The sequence below is a fragment of the Drosophila santomea genome, chromosome 2L, assembly GCF_016746245.2.
Source record: "Drosophila santomea strain STO CAGO 1482 chromosome 2L, Prin_Dsan_1.1, whole genome shotgun sequence".
NCBI lineage: Eukaryota > Metazoa > Arthropoda > Insecta > Diptera > Drosophilidae > Drosophila > Drosophila santomea.
The window spans coordinates 19,793,529-19,814,701 of record NC_053016.2 but is presented as its reverse complement, the minus strand read 5'-3'; the positions used below and the strand labels follow the sequence as shown (position 1 = coordinate 19,814,701).

Below are 21,173 nucleotides of genomic sequence, written 5' to 3'. Positions count from 1 at the left end.
CTTAGTTTTCCAAAACTAATTAATGATTTACTGCAATGCTTTAAATTGCTTGGCATCAACTTCCGTTTGCATTTAAAAGGAGAATAAAATGGTACATTTTTTACTTGCCAGAAACAAATGGTTGAGTATTATTGTTTGGATCTCAACGCAAATTGTGTTATAAAAAGCAATTTGTTAGCGCCATAAAAGCTTGACCCCGTCATTCTTTTTTCCAATTCCGTTCGCTTTTTATTACAGTGGATGACCAATTTGAAGAGCAATATGTGTGGGTCGGATCAAAGCAGTTGTTTTGGCACCCCAATCATCGGGAATCAAACCGACCAACTGGTTTCCTATAGTAATACATGTGAATGCGTCTCCCTGCTCCTCGGTGGAATTCACAGCAGCTATTTATTTTGGCCAACATTTGCGGCACATGTCGCCTGTGGAGTGGATATGGTTTTGTTTTCCTTTTTACGACTGTGAGTGCATTTGTTGTTCATTTCATTTAAATTACCCTGTGGCTGACCTCCTTGTCACAACATGTCGGTAGAGTCATATTGGAACTGCTTTGTATCCCTGCGCAATCCACAATCAAGTGCTCATTGTGAGTTTTTTTCCCCAATTTTGCCATTTTTTTTATTGGGCTTTTTGTGGTTTTTTAATCAAGCTGTAGGTAAACAAATTTTGGCTAGCCAATTGTTGTGCGGCTTATCATTCATTGTTGTATTTCGATTGCAATTAAAAAGGGAAAAATGAAATAGAAAATTCATTGATGATGCAACCAACAAGAAATGGTGTACAAACGACTGGCAATATATTAAATTTCAAACTACATAGTTACAAAATCGACTTCTTATTAGTTTTAATTTGAAAGAAAGACTGATGGGTAAACTGTTCAATAAATTAATACCCTCCAATAATTAAGGTATGATATAAAACGTATTGATATTGAACAGATGAGGGATTGTTGAATATATTTAAGCCGCTTAAGTTATTAAAAATGTATTTCTTTGATGCTGTTTATCACTTACTTGCCAACCATCGCAAATAAAAGACCCCAACATATATATACGACTATGCATGTACACGGCACTTAAAAGTTATGACATATTCTTTGGCTCAACACACTCAAATGTGTGGAAACTCATGAGTATTATACATTTTACGATTGCGTTATATGTCTGCTAAAGTATGTAAAATTATTATTTGTCTGGTTGTCTCTGTGTGCTTGCATACTTTGTACTTATTTCAGTCAGTCAGATAAAAAAAAAATACAAAAAAAGATGTACGGCGTTTTATTATATTTAAATTACACAAAGCATTAAATATAATTCACTCACCACGCTCCATTTACTAAGGCTATGTGAAGGCGAAGGCACACACGAAGGCATTACTGTCTGCGCACATAAGTATGCAACAACAAAATGCCGTTGAAAATCGCTGTAATACTTTTTCATCAATTATATGATGCGCAAAAATATATATGCTGAGATTTACAATATCAAACATGGCTAACACAGACACAAGCACTGCCAGAGCCTTGGCAACACACACATAGCACACACACAAATACGAATATATGCCGACATGCTCTAGATGGCAAGCGCGTCATACTTTACTACTTACTAAATCCATTACAAAGTATTTACGTAGAAAATTGCTTTATATCTCTGCATATCTCTCAGTCGACGTCATCGTCGTTGTTATATCCCTGCGATTCTGTGTGTGTATGTGTGTAAGAATGTAGAAGCTCCGATAGGACGAAAAAAAGAACTTTAAGTACGTGGGAATAATAGTAGAGGAAAAAATCTTTTTAGTTGCGTCGCACTCCCTGGGAAAACTCAACCAAGAAACTCCCAAGGTAGTCGACATTTCTACCCCGCAGCCCGCCGAGTCCCCTTCCACAGTTTGGAGGCGAAAAGGCTGTGTGCAGCAATTTATGCGTTTTTTTCTTAAATGTCAGTGGCAAATAAGAAAATATTAAAATAGATTTGTGCACTCTGAACGCAAAGACAATGGCTTGCCATTTACACTGAGAGTTCCCTTAAAGCATTGTACTGTTAGTTAAGGTTTAATACAACAATGCACTTAATTTTTAAAAACATTATTAGATGTGTCTCAAAGTACCTTACTCCTTCTTATAAGTAATTACAAAATTCTTAGAATTTCTATGGTTTATTTTGTTTATTTCATGGCTATACTTTAAAAATGTTCCAAGAATTCCTATATACTCGTATAACATCCCCTTTGGTAGAAATATTTTTTCCAGTTTGACGAGTCCTCTGATGATTTCCATTGCCAAGATGTTGACGGTAAATCACAACCAGCTTCCCTCTATCTCAGCCAGCATGCAGTCATAAAAAATGAAGGAAAAAGCGTACCAAAAGCCAAAGTAGTAGGTTGCTGGCAGCGGAGTGTGAGCGTAAGTGTGTGTAATTCATAGCGGATTTGCTTGCCGAGGGAATTATTCATGCGCACTTGATTGTGCACACAACAATGGAGCTGATCGTAATCAGTGTCTCGTCATCATCATCGCAAACTACTGTAGCAGCGGTCAAGAAATATTTCCCTACTGTGATTATCTGATGATAAATACACTGTAGGATTTAGAATAGTATCTGGAAAGCAGAGTTGTAGTTTCTTAAAAAAAAGTGAATTCTTCTTAAGAGTTTCCCAAGAGTCGCCTTCTTCTTTAAACAGATACTTCGGGCTCCAATCTCACATAAACAACAATAAAAATAAGTAAAACGATATAACATATAACAAATAAATTTGTCGTGCAGCGGTGCAAAAAGGCAAAAGCTGCCTTGAATTGCACTACGAATCACTCTAGCGTGCTATCAATTACTGTGGCAAGTGTTGCACGTGCCACCGACACCGATCCGGTTGGGAGTCCTCTCCAACTTGTCCCACTTCCCATCCTTCCTCCTGGCACCTTGTAGGTCCTCGTCCTTTCATCTAGCCTGAACAGCTTGCTCATCTCATTGTGTTCCTTGGCATTTGCTCGCTGGCTTTCTATTCCAATTTTTCGCTTTACAATGCCCTGTATTAGGCGGCTAAAGGAGTATGATTTACTTTATTCACAGAATATATTTTAGATCTGAACAGGAAGCCTGCTAAACTTATAGAAGAATAGTTCATTCCATGCTGAATAAAACTCTCTCACTTAAGAATTCGGTTGTGGATATTTAAATCGTTCCTTTTAATGTCACAGCCATTCGTATATTGAAATCTTCCGAGCTTTTGCTATGAAAATGTGTAAATAATCTTCGATTGATGGGTATCCCATGGTCAAGTCACTTGAGGAGATGTATCTTTTGGTTTCCTTTTCTAATTTCTCGCCGTACTTCGGTCGTTGTCTTGGCTGCACTAGTCCGGCGTTCTGTAAGTGGGATGAACATCGCTGCATTTTCTTGACAATTTCTTAGCTTTTTTCTGCTGATGCTCCCTTCTTTTTGAGTGCTTTCAATTGTTGCACAATTTTTTAATTTGCTGCGTGGCTAAAGAAATAAAAGAGTTGCGTTGCACAGGGAATTTTAATCTAAAGTGGGTGGCTTACGAATCTGCCCGTAAAATTGTAAAACTTCAACATTTAACGATTTTGCAATATAGGTTTTAATAATTGACGCCCGCCAAGCCAATTTAAATGACATCTGGACACGAAGTCCCTGATATTTTAATATATGCATTCAATTAACCACAAATGAGCACACAGTTTTCACATATTTAGGCCGCACTCGAATGCCAAACAACGTCATAATAACTCAACTGGCCACAAAACAAAACAAACTTCACATCTCGTTCGTGTGCGTGTAATGCATTCGAATTGCAAGGCTCTTGAGTAAATTGCAATTTAATTTTATACAATTTGCCGTAAGCCGAAATGCTTAATTTGTATTGAAGCATAATGTCCTTAGGTCTACTAATCCCCAATGCTGGTGCCATTATAATTCAAAATAAGCCAAACATCAAAGGCAGTTTGTCAAGGTAACACAACAATGCTTGAATACCCTTAAGGGCTGTCTCAATACTAATAAGAGAACATATGCTTTTTATTCAAGAACATTTATTTTACACTTTAAAAGAGTCAAATGCCATGTCAGTTCAGTTAGCAAACTTAGCCACAGCCGTAGTAGAAGCCACCGCTCGCATAAAATGCCAAAATCTAATAAGCATTAAATTGCAACCTGCATTGGCACAGAGAGGAAACGAAAGATGACAACCAGTTGCAATTACAATGTAATTACAAGCGACAGACGGAGAAGGTTTTAAATTTTATATGTGCCGGGCCATTGCATTGCCTGGATCCGGATCTCCGACTAGTATTAGAGTGCATGAGGATGCGTTGCATTTAAGCAGCAGCTTATGCCATAAACATGGGATATGGGATGGCTCTCAATGTCTGCCATAAAACGACGCTTGAAGTGTGGCACGTAATTGCTCGACCCTTTGTCCCTTCTGCTCTTTCATGATTTTAATTAGTATTAAGACTCTAAGTCCGTGTTTTGATTCTTTAAGCGCTTGCCACGTGCGCTCGGTAAATGTAAACTAAACCGGAGTCTTAGCCGACACAGATATCCAGAGATGTTTGGCAATCAAAACTTGGTAGTAGCTGTAAATTAATTTCCTGGCCGGCTAATGCAGCAATTGCAGTTTCCAGCCTCAATTATCGCAAACTTGCTGCAGTGCATAAATTTTGATTCGCACACCGGTCGAATCCAGAAATTGATGATTAATTTTGTGTGGTGTGCAGTTCCATATCAATTGGCTTCGGGGAGCACAAATCTTATGTGGTATACATGCAAGACCTCTGTTATGATTGGCTTAATTTATGGTTTTAAAATTCTGCATTATCGAAGTTGTAAAACTCAACATTGATATTAAAGAACTCGTAGTACTTCGATTGAAATGACGCCAAAGTAAAGACGCGAAGAACAAGACTCCCATCCCCATGTACCAATTGATAAAAACATGGCTCTCAAAACGCCCAGATCATTAAAAAACAGAATGTGTGACGTTGCAATTGCAGCTCGGCGACAAACAATGCGGATGAAAATGTGCCAAATCAGCGCAAACAACTGTGGGGCGTCTCCCAAGGAAATGTCAAATCAAATTTATTGACTTTCATTGTTCGTCGAAATGGAGGCAGTGACTCCAGCTGGCGGCCCGGGCTCATTGAAATGTGAAAAGCCAATGACAGGGGACGAAGGGCTAACAATGTGCACCTTTTTTTATTATTTTCTGTTCCAGGATCCTCTGGCTGGATTCTACTCTTGGCACTTGTCGATTTGTCCTGCACATTTCCCATTCCCAATCCGTGTTTGTGCGCGATTAAAGCGCCGCTTAGCACGTTTGAATGCCTTCCATCCGATTTTACCTCCGCAATTTCGGATTCCCTGAGACAATCAGTAGAGCTTTCTTCTCAGTCCCCCTGCAGTATTACGAATTACACGCTGAGAAATACAAAGTATAAATATAATCTCCTTTATAAATCTGCATACAATTGGCACCAAACATACTTGTAACTTAAAAATAATAGCGTTTAATATTATAAAAATATAAGATTAGTGTTAATAAGATCGAGTAGCTGGAATTTATAAAAAATTTTATTTGGAATATATTGCTTTAGCATTTAACTTTTTATTTCTAATTTTAAATGCTTTCGTTTTCAGTGTTTTCGCACAACTGCACACAATGCCTGCTGGCAGAGCTATAAAAATCATATGATTCCTTTTATTGCAAGGGGTTTAGTTTTCTGCAGCTACGTCTTTCTTTGTGCCCAGCTAAGTTTGACAATTATTTGCATTGTTCAGTGAAGTCGTTTGTTCAACATGCACATGAATCGGTAACTACAACATAAGAGAGTCCCTAGTTATAGTTCACAAGCGGACAAGTTGGGTTTGTTAGGCAGACCGATTCTATTGTGCACTGTCCATTGAATTTGTCGGCTGGGAGAATAGAGCCAATTCTGCAAAGGACAAAAAATGGAAGAGCGATGTAAAGGAGTAGTCTTTGATTCCGCGAATAGGGATATTTATCCTTGGTGTGTCATAAGTAGGTCACGAAGGCGGAGGATATCTTAATTAATATTAAAGGGAATGAAAATATAATTTCAAAAATTTGCATAAACAATTAAGACGCTATAAATGAAGTGTCTGAAATATAAGTTCCTAGAGGAATGGCGAAGATGCAAGCAACCTAGCGGCGGTTTGTGATCCTGATCAAGAATATGTAAACTTTTAATGCATATTTCTGCCTTTCTAACGAATCTAGTCCACTTTAGTCGTATACGAGAATGTGCACCGTTATTTGGATTACACTTTACTATCATTTGGAAACTCATGTTAAAGCTGACATCTTACACGTCAGAGATGACCCATTCTTCAGACATAGCCAAGCTCATTCTCAAGCACTTAAATATACTATATACATATATCAGTTAGAGAAGCAACAGTTCTTGCATTTTTCAAAAAATCACTTTATAATGTAGACTGCTGTCTGGCTATACAACCAATTTTCCTCACACGAATATGCAAAATAAATGTTCTTCGTTTGACCCGAATGCCTGTTGCCTTTGTCATTTGAAATTCCGTCCAGGATGAGAGCGGCCTGTTGCCAAAAACGGAGCGAGTTCTTTCAGACACAAATTTTTTTGGAGCCCCGCCTTTTTAAATGGCTCTTTCCGGTTCTGGTTCCGGTTGCGTTACGTTTGACTTGCCTGCACGTAAATTTCGTGCCATTTTGCGGAAGAAAATTCGGGGCTGTTCTCCACGCTAACTCGCTCAACTGCTTCACTCATGTCGGCGGTAAATTTTAGTACAATGCATATATAATCTTTTTCACTTATCTTTGCATAGTTTCCTTTTGCTGCAGCCCAGAAACTTTTTACGGTCTGAGGTTAAAAGTAGCGTCATACATTTCCAGCACCCCCAACTCTCCACCCCAAGTACTCGAGATTCGCGGCGCGTTGAGAGCTATGTAATGAATGAAAAGTTGGCAGGGAGTTGCAAAAGGTTGCAAAAGGTTGCGGTTGCTTCTATTCCGGCTGAAACTGAAAAAGGTGCGCAGGCATCGCAATTTTTTGCTGAATGGCTTGCTTTAGTTCTTTTTTAGTTGTCGACAATCTTGTGACAGATTTATGGGTTAATTATTGTGAATGGCGCTGCGGAACTAGGAATAGAAAACAAGGAGAAAACTAAAATCTCATTTGCTTGATTACACTCATGTAGCACTGAAAATCCTGTTAGTCAGATATTAATCAAGTTTCGGAATTAAGTCACAAATTTAAATAAAATGTGCCAAAATTCGATATCTTGTTAGTGGTAAGATGTTTTTAATTAGTTTTACTATTGTATAAAGTATGGATGCTGCTATATTTGTTCCTTAGATTATCTGATATCAATTTTCAAAAATGGAGATACAGCCAATTAAAATTGCACTAGATGAGGAAATGGCTGGTTTTTTTAAGCAACCCCCTGGAGAGGATGGCAGTACCGAGGCCTATGATCTTCATATGGGAATCTTGGAGTTGAGTGTTAGTCTTGGTAACTTTACCCACGATGTGGAAAAATCGGTACATTTCATAGCCGAAAGCAATACGCCCTTGAACAGTTCCTTTGAGTTGGTATTCCTCAATGATTTTCGGATGCAATTCGAACGGTTGCAACAAGGAAAGGATCCAGAGGAAAGAACTCTTCACGAAACTCGGGGGGACTTGTTTATGCGCCTCTATAAGGAACTGGTGGATATAGAGCCGGATGAGATACAGCGATGCGAGTACCTAAAACTGTTCTATGATCTATTCGATTCAGTGCAACCAAAACTAAACGGACTTCAAGGGCCATTTACTTATCGCATGGAACTTATCGATCGTATGCATGGCCAGGTTCAAAGCATACTGGAACGACTTGGTCGAACTCCAGATGCCAAAGAAATATCCTCCGACTCCGAAATGAATATTTATTTGGAATCGAAAAGGTTTCGAAATGAAGTAAACACCCAAAGCTTACCTATGATTGTGGGCTTGAATAAGGAAATATGTTATCAGGACCAAGAACTCAAGTTACGCAATGTGCATCATGAAATATTACATGTGGAAGGTTATAGATTAATTGAAAGTTATACTAAAATAATTTCCTTCCCTTTAATGGGCATCAGAATTGATGACGGATTTACTGTGGTTACTTATAAAAAAGAAAGATCTGAACCAAGAGACACGTCCGCAAAACCGAAAACTTTCAAAAATGGTTTGAAAGTGGAAATGATCTCACCTAATTTTCATGAAAACAATATTTCTATTGCTTCAGAGGATTTGGCTAACATTTCTTGTATCGATCAGGTTCTTTTAGCTGTATATGATTATATTAATTGTAATGAAACTGCCTCCTCCATGGGTCCAGTGGAAAATTCTATTCGCATTTTGGGTAGCTGCTCTGACAATCATTTTGTACTCGTTTCTTCAGCTGTTTGTAATGAAAAAGGCTTGAAGAGTACTAATGAACATGCAATTTATACAAAGGAAGAACTTTATGATGGCACAGATAAAATAAATGATACATTTCCCAAAGAAATAGAGGTATCTAAAAGTTGTTTAGCTAAAGACGTTAACTTAGATCGGAGGGATGTTGAGAATATTATTCCATTTACCTTTGAACAAAATCTAATTGGTCATAACAAAATTTCATTTTCTATGAGTTGTGTAGATAAACATGTTGTATGTAGTGTGGAAAAGAACATTTCTGGAAACGCATCGTATAGCGCTTTTACTGATGATCTTAATAAAAAAAATGATTATTGTAACACTTCAAATATTTCAGAAAAATCTAAATCGCGTACCTCCATAAACTCGGAGTTCAAGCTGTATGATTCTAATATTAGTCCTAAAAGTGCTCAACCTCTTCCTTATAATACTAGTGCTACATGTTCAATGAATAGTTTATATAAAGGAGCATTTAAAATTCCTATAGGAGTTCATTCTTGTAAGTCTTCTCAAGCTGCTCTCAAAAATATTACTGGTAAATTATTCGTAAACAAATTTGATAAACATACTCAAAGCAATCTTAAAAAGATGAATGATTTATTTGTAGATTACAAAAATAAACTGGATGCAATGAACGAAGTAGTTGAAAAACAAATGCCGGCTACAGAAATAAAATGTCAAGCATTTTTTGAATCCGAAGAAATGGACGCAACTGTATTGTCAAAGCCGGAGGATCAGAGTTTGAATCAACTAAGACAAGCAGTAAGTGATATAAAAATAAATATCTTGAAAGAAGTGGATAAGTCCCTGGAACTGACCCTTTATAATTCTTCTCACATACTATTGAAAAAACCGTCCAAAGAATCAACTAAGAATGAGACGAAAAACTACGGTCGAAATTCCAGATTTACAGACGGGCTTCGATTGCAATATCCAAGAGCTCTTTCCCGTATTACTTGTAGACCTAAGGATTCGGTCAACATAATACCCCAAAACAAATCGTGTAAGTCTAATAACACCCCAGTGAGTACAAAAAAGGCTACATCCAATCTATGTCCGAGAAAAAAAATTGATAAGTCCTTGCCAAAATCTTATAAAAATAATCAAGCAGCTGCATTACATAAGAAAGTGGTCAAATGTGATAATGATCCAAACGACATTAACTGCAAGAACAGCCCCTTTGTTAAGAGTGCTCTGAGATTGAAGGCAACACCAGTAATATCTGAACAATATTTAGCTAGAGGGGATAGTGAGAACATGATTGAACCGATAATAAGTGAACTTACACAATCGGTTGGAGAATTCAAGCAGAGCGTTATAAAAGTGGAAGATTCAAACTGCTTGCATGTTGAAAGCAGCAGAAATGAAGATATTGCAGATTTATTTGCAGACCCGAAAGATTTAAGTTTATCAACTCATAATTTAAACATTGATATTTTTGAGGAGTGTTGTGATCCGGATAATTTTGACACGATTTCACCGATTTTAAGTCGAGTAAATCAAACGGTTAGAGAAGTTAAAGTAAACGTTTTAAATGAAAATGATAATGTTGACATATTTAAAGATAGAAACAGCAGACAAAAGATCTGTTCAGATTGGGTTGAAAATTCGGATGAATTAAGCTCAACTTCATGTAAATTAAAAATTGATGTATGTACGGAAGGTTGCGATTTAAGAAATAACACAGAGAATTTAAATGAATTCGGTTACGAGGAAAATATTTCACCAGCATTAAGTCAAATTACCCAAACGAGTAATCTTGTTAGGCAGCAAGTTGTAAAAAAGATGGACAAGTTTCTGTCCGATATTTCCGGGATAAATATTCCTATAAAAAATGAAAAAGATTTTCTCATGTTAGATGAGAGGCGTAGTGAAGGTTCGAAAGAACTTAATCCATCTTCATGTAATTTAAGCACTAATATCTTGGAGGGATTCTCCGATATAAGTCAAAGGTTAACTTCAGGTCACCAACCCGATGATCAAGACAAACTTTCACCGATATTAGGTCAAATTACAAAAACAGTTAGTAATGTCAAGATCAACATTTTAAATGAAGTGGTTAAATCTTTGTCGGAAATAACCTTAAGAAGTGTTTCTGCCGTTTTACAGAATCGCAAATCTAATGAATATTTAAGTAAGCAGCAACAAAACCAGGAATTAAATTATACAACAGATGACGGTACTTTGTTTGGTTTGTCTGAGGAAAATGTGGTTAAGGTAAATCCTTTAAAAAATGTTGAATCATCTTTATCTGAATGGCCTTTAAAAAATCCTTCTGATGCTATTATTGGAAAACCGCTCTCGAGAAACGTAAAACACATGTCTGAGACTTCAGAATTATGCGAATGCTCTGAAACACAGCTGTCAAGTAAAAACAGTAATCAAATTCTTTATTTATGTAAGAATTGTAATGTGAAGGTAAACTATTCAAAGGAGGAGGATAAATACATTGCTGAAGGTTTTAGTATAAATAAAAGAAAATGCAAAGTGACTGAGAGGAATGATTGGATTACTTATAAGGCTACTTCTGCAGAGTGCAGTAGAAAACCTAGACCCAAATGGCACCATCAACGTTATGTTATTGCCGCCCCTCGCGTTATAGTTAAGTCCTTTAAGTCGAACCCTGCATATGAGTGGCCCCCTGAAGATCCAAATGGTCCTGATTTATATGAGCAACTGGATCAATTCATTGAGATCACGGGCCAAAAAAAATATTGTGCAGACGGTGATCTAATTACCGCATCGATACAACATCGGTTAAGTCAGGTTCTAAAACGTATCATAAGAAAAGCGCCTAAAGATATGAACTTCCCCGATTTGATGACTATTGTGGGGAAAGCTAAGTTGGAACAGTTGCTAACTAGAAAGGAACAAACTGCATATGATTCCTTGCGGTGGCAGTCGCGGGATAAAGGTAATCACGATTTATCTGCAGAGGGTCTATTCACTGATGCTCTCCATGGAATGATGGGCTACGGATCGCCCCATTTGAAGGTATCCCCATTAACAGGAAGACTTCTATTGCGTTCACCCCAGCATCAGAAGAATATAAGTGAGTCCTATCTGCTGTTGACCGTCGGCTACTTGGGATACTGTTATCGGGAGCTAAAAGAACATCATGTCATGCTTGCCGAACAGGGTGAAACTGCTGTTGCTCTTGGAAAATGTCTACAAAAGTATCTACTTAATTTCCACCAATTTTATGATGTACAGAAAAGAAATCCCTGCTCACTGCTTGCCTTGTATCGCAGAACTCGAAATTTTCAGTGGCAATTCGAGTGGTTATTAGAGGTGTTTAACAATGTTCAGAAAGCAAAGTCTGTTGTGGTCTCCCTTTATGAGGAATCAAGCCGAAGAATCGGATTTCAAAGAAACTTACTTCTCAAATGGCTAAGAGTTATAATTCAACCATTTATATTTAATCTCCACCAATGGCTTCGGAACGGTCGACTGCCTTCTACTAATCTCGATAAGTTTCTCATAGAACAAACTAAATCTTTAAAGATAGATGAATTTTGGCAAAAACGCTACCGGATCACAGAGTTTTTCTGTGGTATTTTTGACCTTCACTTAAATGAAATTCTGATAAGTGTAGGCAAAACTTTGGAATACTCAGATAAGTATTTGGCCATTAACGTTGAAACTTGTCTGCCTAGAAACGAACTTCGTAGCATGTTGTTTGAGACATTGGATCAGTTTTTTCGGCATGGCGATCAGGAACCACTCTACCATTTTGTTAGAAAACTGCACTTGGAAGTATCCAGCAAGGTCCTAAAACATCTTCGGAAGATTAGGACCAATCCGGAGCACCTGTTTTCTGAGCTCCATAAGTACATAATGCTTTCGGATCTTAAGTTTACCAATGAGTTCCTTAATATGTTCGAGCCCATCCTTGGTGATACCGAGAGTTCCTTCAATATACGACTTTTTAACGAAATGAAAGATAGAATTTTGCACAATCCAGTTCCGGACATCTATATAGATAAGAGCCAGTCGGAGGGATCCAGGTGTTGGTCAATGCTTATACTCCGATGGAAGATGCCGGTCCATTGGAAAGCTTTACTCGGCGCGGAATCCAAGGAGTACGAGGCTATATTCACCGCAATGTGGAGATTCCATTATGTTCACTATGTGCTCTGTGAAAGAATACATAGACAACAGATGCAGTTTCGCAATCGTATTGCATTAAAAAGCTTGGAAGACCTTAATGACACATTCAAATGTTTCTCCAAGTTGATAAACGCCTGTATGCGCTTGATGAATGTTCTAAGGGAGTATTTTTTGGACTATTTATTGGAGCCAGCATTCGCGAGACTTTTGTTCGCCTGCAAGCACGCAAATACCGTCGACCAATTACTGGACGCCAATAGACAATATTTAAGGACCATCATGCTGGGGTCCCTGCAAACAAAAAATCTACGAAAACCCCATCAATATCTGGAGCGACTTTATGATCTCATACTTAAGCTTGATGATAAGCAGCAAAAGTTCTTAAGACTAAGTCAAATTTCAGTGGACTATGTGATAAAAGTTCGCGTAAGCAAACCACAAAGCATAGTTTCCAACTATTACAGGGAACGAATGCTGCAGTTTCGTTGGACCTGTCAAAATTACTCGGATGTAATAAATGAGATGAGAGATCAATTTGATTCGGCAATGATAAGCTTTTTATTTAGTCTTCACTTAGCTGATGAGGACTCATTGAGGAGGCTAGCCAAAAGATTGGACCCCGAGCGCTATTATATGGAAAAGGATAATAGATTGGGTCTGGTACAATTTTTTGAGTTTAAGAGGAAAAACAAAAAATCACTTAAAATTACTTATATTGTTTAATAATTTTATATTTCAATATTTTCTATTTATTACTGGCTTTTGTAAAATGTGCACATGATGTCACCTTGGTCGCTAAATTAACTTAATAAATCTTTGTAAATTGTATAAAAAGCTTTTTTTTTTATTGATTTCGCCGCTTATATGTGTTTTAATGTTGTATTTTATAAATCTTCTTGAATGACAGCATATATTAATAACATCTTCAGAATAGCAATAGATAAAATAAGTTCTTTGTCAGCATTGACATTGTCAATAACGTTTAACTCCTTGCTCAGGAAATAATTCGCTTAGCAAAAAGAATGCGAGATAAACTTTTTTAAACGCACCTTCTAAAAATAAATGGGATTTTAATTGAAAATTAAGAATCGACTTAGCAATGTTTGCATTGTGCAGCAACTGGAAAAGCCTTTTGTTATGCAAATTTTCCTTATATTGTGGTCCCGTGTGAATAGAAACAGAATGGGATAGACAATCCAAGCGACTGGAGGTTCATTTAAATTAAAGAAAATAATGGAAAATTTACTTTTTGGCTTAGGCTTTGGCCAAATGGAATTTCCAACGCTGGACGAGTTGCGATTTGGCCTCCTAAGAATTGTAATTGCTCTGCGAAAATTAAATCATATTTGTGTCTTCACTTTTCATATTTTTATGAACAAGTTAAGCCAACACTTTTCTAACAGCTCTCATCTGCATAACTTAATTTTCGGAGAATCCGCATTCGAATATCTTTGCGCTCAAATCTCGACCAAAGAAATGAACAATGGCGAAAGGATGGCCCAGTCTTGAGCTCTTTTGTTATCTGACAAACACAGCTGGCAGTCATCTCAGCCAGTTCTCCACATATCAGCGACTGAGCTGAATGAATTATAAAGCACAGCCGCCCTCACAAAAAAAAAACGAATTTCAAGAAGATAATTGAGCCCAGGCAAAAGGCATTTAATAAACTTGATTGGCATGCCAGGAACGAGTGACACTTGGGAGAAGGTTAGCAAGGTCCTGACTCATGTCGCTTTTCACAAAAAAGTTAACCGGGTGACTTGCGACTTCCACGACTGATGATTAGGGAAATTAATTTCATAGGAAATTGCTTGCTTCCGATGCGTTTTGGTTGATAAACGAGCAATTTATTATGTGTGTGGATGTGTGGGCTACGTTTCTTTTTATACTCTCAACACAATACACCAACGATACAAGTGTTCAACAATTTTTAATCTACTTTTTATATTTGCATTATAACTGAATGTTAGTTTATTTCAGTTGCTAAATTTTATATGTGTATATTGCTTTCGTTTATTAAGTAGTAGTTTATACAATACGCAGTAAAGAATATTAGTTAAATACCCCTACCTAATTAAAAGCAACACATTTTTGTTTTTCATATTAAATATTGTCTTATTAAATGTAGTATTATTTCAAATTACATCTATTTATAATGTAGGATCTATAATTGAGCGTAATTGTTGTCTTGTCTTTTGTATTCCCTGCAATGTTCTTAATAACTTGCAAACCAATCCCAAACAACTATTTTATTGTCGTGCGTTACTTCAAATGAAACTATAAAATTTATTATTATGCCCGTTGACATACTTAAACTGTTCTAGGCAATATATTTCATTACGAAATTGCCATTCTGGCTTACAACATCTCTCCGCACCCCAGTCAATATTATTGACAATTTGTTGTCAGTTTTTCTCGCCCAAACACGGAGCAATTTATGTGGCCGGGTCTGGGGCTTTATGAAATACTTCTCATTACTGGGGGTCCGTGGAGGGAGGGTAGAAATGGTCAACGGCCGATGGCTGAAACATATTCGAACTATTTTCATTTCAATTGCAAACGGTTTGGCGCAGAGAAATCAATTGAATTGCCATTTCACATATGAAATGGTCATTTGTCAATGGACAACAATTGGAGGGCGTGGTCGCAGCTGGTTTGGATGGTGGATACTGGATGCGGTCAGTCAAAATGGCCGCATAAATATGTCCTTCTTGTCCCGACTGTGTGAACGATCCTCTGGCATTCTCCCATTATTCCCACTCCCCAGTTCCATGGCTAAATTGTTGGTCGTTATTAAATTTCCGCTGCGTTGAGTTCTCATTTCCGTTCCAATGGCCAATGCAGCTGACCGTCGTTGAATGCTCAACGCATGTTGGCCTGGGACATAGATATATGTACATACATACATACATAGCCGTACCCAAAGACACACACACACGTGCGTTATATAAATATTTTCGGTTCTAGATGGATAAACAATAAGGGGTTGGCCGTTCGCATCCAATGCGTAATATTCGATTATTGTTTTTATCATAATTTTTAAGGGCCTGCACAATAATTCCCATTTATCCCGTATTTGTGGCGATCAAAAATTGATTCTACAATTGAAATGCATGTTAGTATATGTATATATACATACGTACACGCGGCTTTTTAGCCAAATTGAAACTAATTGAAATATGTGGATTGCACGAAGCAGCGAGAAGAGGAAAGTGGGCAGAACTTTAGCCATAAATTTCAATAAAACTGCATTTTTGGTATTTTCCCTTATTCCATTTGCAGTTTTACTGTTCGTGTGTGTCTTAAATGTTTCATTGGCAATACGTTTACGCAGTGACCTCATTTGTTGTTGTTTCGTCAGCATAAATTTTACATTACGCTTTATTTGTGTTCATGCAATCATTAATGTTTGTATAAAAAAATGTGCTCTTATATAATAATAAGACTGCTTTATTAGATGGGAAACTGCTTAAGAGTTAGGTTACCCTTAAAGACCATTTAATGTTAGGCGTTTTAATGAAAATATAATGCAATGCCCATCAAAGGGGCTCCCTTCGTTGTATCCCAGGGGTCTTCTTTAATGGTTGGCTTTCCTTTGTGGCTGCTGCTTGGCCAAAAAAGAAGAAATAAATAACAAAATTATTCAAAATTATGGGTCAACTCTCCCCAACTCTTTCCCAATTCTGACTTAGCCCTGGTGCGCGTGAACGTCATATTTCCCGCCTTTATACTTTTATACTTATCCGAGTTTTTATCCATCTTCTGCCGTTACAAAGTAAAATCTTAGAAAATGCATTAAAAGGGCGCCAAGTATATATTAAAATTTCCGTGCGAGTGAAAAGAGCAAGCTTAGGCAATTTTATTATTATTATTTCACCGACTAAACAAAGCCAGTTAATGGCTTCAGCTGCCGGACAATGGTTGTTTATTTATGCCCTGCGCTAATGGACAGCGCGGAATCGCTGAAAGAGTTTGCTTTGGTGGATATTATTTATTATCGCTGCCACCGCTGTGAACAATAGATGTAATATTTATTCATTTACCTATTGATTTATGGCCTGGCATTTAAATCAAAATCAAGGCAAGAATGCTTAACATTTTATCAATTTGATAAGCCTATTTATTATGATGTTTTCACTTTTCACCGCTGAAGTGGCGTCGTCCCCGCTTGATAAAATTTATGCCTTTACTGACCACAAAAGATTCATCTTCATTTCATCTGTCCAAGCCTGTCCTACAAAGGCTCGCCCCTTCTCCTATCGCCCTGCCACCCATGCTTGATTAGTTGATGACACTTTGTGCGAAAGACTGAACTCTGAAATAGCCTTGCATATGGTTCTGAGCACTTAAACGTGCACTTAAAAATGTACTTTGCTGGCTTTTTACCCATTGTGATTAAATATGATGAAATATGATCATAAGGTGCTACTTGACACAACTAACATGACTAATAAACATAAATAAATTAAAATATTTAGCACATTAAGAAATAGAGGAAATGTTGGATAAATTGCATTCTGATAGTTTAATGCAATTCATTTAACATTCCTTTATATATTATTTTGATTTAAGAATTTTTCTACTCTTAAAATAAAAAATTATAAATAATTCTTACATTAATTTTTTAATGGAAATCCTTTAGCTTTTCGCTGAGTGATTGTGTGTTCATATGTGTGTGCATCCCTCTCCATAACTTTCCCAGGGCGATATATCTTCCTCTGTGCTGCTTGTGGTTAATTTGATAAATATGCACGCGTTTATTCAAATCAATCAGAGTCAGGCGCCGACGAGAACTGGTGGAGGAACCTCCTCGCTTGAGGAGGACAAGTCATCGACTTCCCGCTTCTGATTATCTCTACTCCTCCATTCACTTTGCATCTTGTGGTATATAAATTCCAGCTGTTTTCCTCCACACATATGCATGTGTATAATAATCCGCATACGCAGGCTCTCGTCGTAGTTTTCATTAATGTGCGGTTAACTATAATGAGCCTGGTATATAGAAGCGAATCTTGTACGATATCAGTTTGTTCTTAAATAGGCCAATTTATTATGTTGGAAACTGAAATTATCTCAGCTACATAAGTCGTTTTGAAAATAGAAGACTTGGTGTATTATTTTAGGTGCTATCAGTCGAAGTAAAAACTTATATTGTCAACATTTTAATTTAACTTTATTTAACTTAAATAAACTTATTTTAAATAAACTTTATTTAACTTAAATAAATGTTAAATAACTAAATTAAAAAAAGTTTTAAAATTAAGAGAAGACACTGCAAAGGTACCTGTAAAATTTTTTTTCATCTCTCATGCAAAACGTGCTTTCTTCTAACCACAAACCACGGTCCTCCTTTTGTAATACCTTCGGTAAATTAACTGCTCCACATTTGCAACTTTATTTGAAGGGGTTGTTCGCCCAGCCACGTGGCGCATATGTGGGAAAAAATTTGAGCGGCGTGACCGCAATAAATCACAATTGAATATGACACAGGTAAGTTGACTCTTAAAACACTGTGGACCAAAGACGGTTTGTTTATGGGGCTGCTATGCACGCTTGTCTAATGAGTTTGGAAGTCGTGAGATATAACAATTGTGAGGCATAAAGTATGCAAGAGCTTCCACAGCTTACAGTGTTTACCTTCAAGAGGGCGGACAATCAGCATAAACTCCAAACGCAATCAAAATGTTGAAATAAACTTAACAAATCCCAAGTAAAGTTTGTTGTTATTCTATTTCGCTGCACATTTTCTCCACCTGTCAGCGGGTAAAATTTGTTCGCCATGTTTAGTTCGCCAACGCGTTGACTTCGCATCTCCTCCACGAGTTTCTCCGTTGTACACTGCGTATACGTTATAAATTTTACAATTGCCAGAGGAAAAGTGTCCGCAAAAGTGTAATTGTAATGTTTGCTCTCTGGCTGCCTTTATCTTAGACCATGTGCAAGGTTTTAGTTGGAATTTCTTGTATTTGCCGAGGTCTTGGAAATGTGAGCGAGGACAGGTCCTTAATCTATGCTACACATTTTTTGTCACCAAAGTAGTGTGTGCGCAGTGCGCAGTTATACGTACACGAAATTGCCAGTTTTAGTTTGTAAAAGGGTGCCAAGTGTTGACTTGGGGGTCCATTGATAGTAAGGTTGTTTCAAGGTGTATACACAGGAATTGAGTATCAGAATCGCTTGAAATGAAACGAATTCTCAGCCATTGCATTGGCCCAACCTTTTACAAGTCCCCTTCGACTGTCCAATAAATGTCAGGCATACATCTTGATATCCAATTTTAATTTTCTTTAATCACGCACTTGATGACATACCCGACACGTGTCTCTAAGAGAATTCATTAAAAAAATTTCTTTGATAAAAGTACTAAAATCTGTTTGCAATTCATTAAACGATTGGAAAAGTTTCACTTGAATTTGACATGCGAAAGTGTCAAATTACATTACGTTAATTTGGATTCCTTTCGCAGGCGCACATTTTTTTGAGTTGCCTGCACTTGGAGTTTTTTTTAAGTAGCAGGACAGTTACAATTGTAGAAATACGTTTTTAAATATATGTTCTTCTTCTTTTAAATTAAAGTAAACTAAAGTAAAGCCTTGAATATTTAATAAAAAGGCTATGCGAAACTTGAAACATCCCGTCCTGAATATTTTCCTGTAAAAATTGCATTATTTGTGTGCATCCAGCAGCTCTTATTGCTCGTTTTGCTGCCCAATTTATTTTCATTTTTAATTTCCTGACGTTTGGAGATTATTAAATGTTATTAGCTTACTAGTTTATTGGATTTCATGGTTTGCAGGCACGGTGTTTCTGTGCCATATTGACAGAGCTGGTTTGGTTGCATTTATGTACGGCAATCAAACAGAATTCTAATTTCGAATCCGCTTTTTAAAACGCAAACCCCAAAATGGTGTCCAGACTTTAGATTTTACATTTTTAACTGATATAGAGTACATGGTCTGATCAAATATCCTTTGAGTTGTGTTGCTAGCGCCGTTGCCTGACTAATTTTCGCTAATGCAAAGAAGAAGCGGCAGCTGAGTGAAAATGGGTAGGGGTGGCATAAAAAAACTAATAAAATTTACGTTTATCCCTGAAAAGGCACTCGAAAATGCGCGCCTAATGCGCCCCTCTTCGGATGACGATGATGCTGATGGGGATGTTGGTGATGATGATGACGCGAAAGGCAGCTGAGCTTGGAAGACCTTAATATAGACAAGCACAGGACATGCCCCAAAAAGGCGAGACCTTCCATCCATCCATCCCAATCCCAGCTAAAGTGCCATCGAATTTCAATTCAATTTGCGAGGCAAGGCATTCGCTAAGGGTGCGAAAAAATTTCTATAGCATATTTTTGCGCGCCGCGTTTGACTTGAGCTGAATGAAGGTCGTTTGGAGGGGGAATGCGTGGTTCGTTGGGCGTCCTGAGCATGGGGGCGTGGTCCGGTGTATGAGTAATATTTGCGCAAAGGGTTAGCGAGATATTGATAGTCGCGAGAATAAGTAAGTCCGCTTTTGAAGGATTCAGGGTTTTGCCTCACAATTTCTCGTCTTTTCGCCTGTTTTCCTCTTTATTATATCACGTTTTCAACATAAATGCGTTAAGTGGGGACTTGGACTAACGGTTTGGGGGGGTGCTCGAAGGCGTATTTGAAAAGCGCTTAAATTCAGTTGAGCGGTCTTTCTTACTTATTTTTTTTTTTTCTAAATAATAGGTCTTGAGAATCTTCTTAAATATTATAGGCGTGTGGGAGCCCTTCTCTTTGTTGGCTTAAAGTCATATGAGCCCTTCGGGCTTTCAATCGTGTTACTCTGGCGCAATTTTGATGACACTTGGGCCTGCTTTAGAGAGTTTGCTCTGCTCATACTGACAGGGCTTATCCTTCAGTTTATATTATAAGCTTCGAAAGTGAAAGAATAATTGAAAGGAACTTTCGTGAGTTTCATTTCAATGGAAATGGGATGCCACGTTGAAAACCGAAGAAGCCCTATAATGAAAGGTAAAAAGTTTTTAAATTATTTATCTAACTTATAATATTTATAAAACAAACAAAAATGTCAATATTTAAGGATATGAAAGCATTTCAAACATTTGTCTATTTTATGTTGTCTAAAAATATTTAATAAATGACATAAAACTCTTAAAATTCATGTATCAAATGTAGTTTTGGTATTGGTTTTAAACTATTTTTTTTGCTTTCATTTGGTGTAACGCCGTATGTTTACCTTCAACATTGCCGTTTGCCATTCCTATCCACCATTCATACTTTTATTGTGCCAGCTGTTCCAGATTTATATGAAAAACTTGCAAGAAACCCAAGCATAGTTCTTTCCAATTTGGCTGGCGATTTTTTCCGTTTAGTTGTGAGCAAAATGTGTGTTTTAGTGGCTTGGCATTAGCATGTTGGTTATACATAAAGCTGGGCATCTGGCACAAAAAGTCTTGCAGGGGGCATTATAAAAACGCTTGCAATGCTTTGCTTCGTATTGAGAAAGAGAAAAGGTATCAAAAAATATGGTGAAATTGGTATGTTTTCGACTTTTGGCGTCGCCAATTTATGGTCCCCAAGTATGTGGCTTTATTTTTTGGCCTCGTTCCTCGTTC

General features: G+C 37.3%; 1 protein-coding gene across 2 annotated transcripts; it reads left to right on the top strand.

The window, feature by feature from the left end:
* Positions 1–7,188: 7,188 nt before the first annotated feature.
* Positions 7,189–13,362, top strand: LOC120458238. 2 transcript variants are annotated; one of them, XM_039645823.1, is made up of 3 exons: positions 7,189–7,304; positions 7,370–8,996; positions 9,069–13,362. In XM_039645823.1, the coding sequence occupies exons 2-3, from the start codon at positions 7,394–7,396 to the stop codon at positions 13,292–13,294; spliced, it is 5,829 nt and encodes a 1,942-aa protein (XP_039501757.1). In that variant the 5' UTR covers positions 7,189–7,304; positions 7,370–7,393; the 3' UTR covers positions 13,295–13,362. The 2 variants fall into 2 exon arrangements, with proteins under 2 accessions (XP_039501757.1, XP_039501756.1); XM_039645822.1 differs by having other exon boundaries at positions 7,370–13,362.
* Positions 13,363–21,173: the final 7,811 nt, after the last annotated feature.

Coding starts and splice junctions, on each gene's coding strand:
- LOC120458238 (XM_039645822.1), top strand. CDS start 7,394: ATGGAGATACAGCCAATTAAAATTGCACTAGATGAGGAAATGGCTGGT.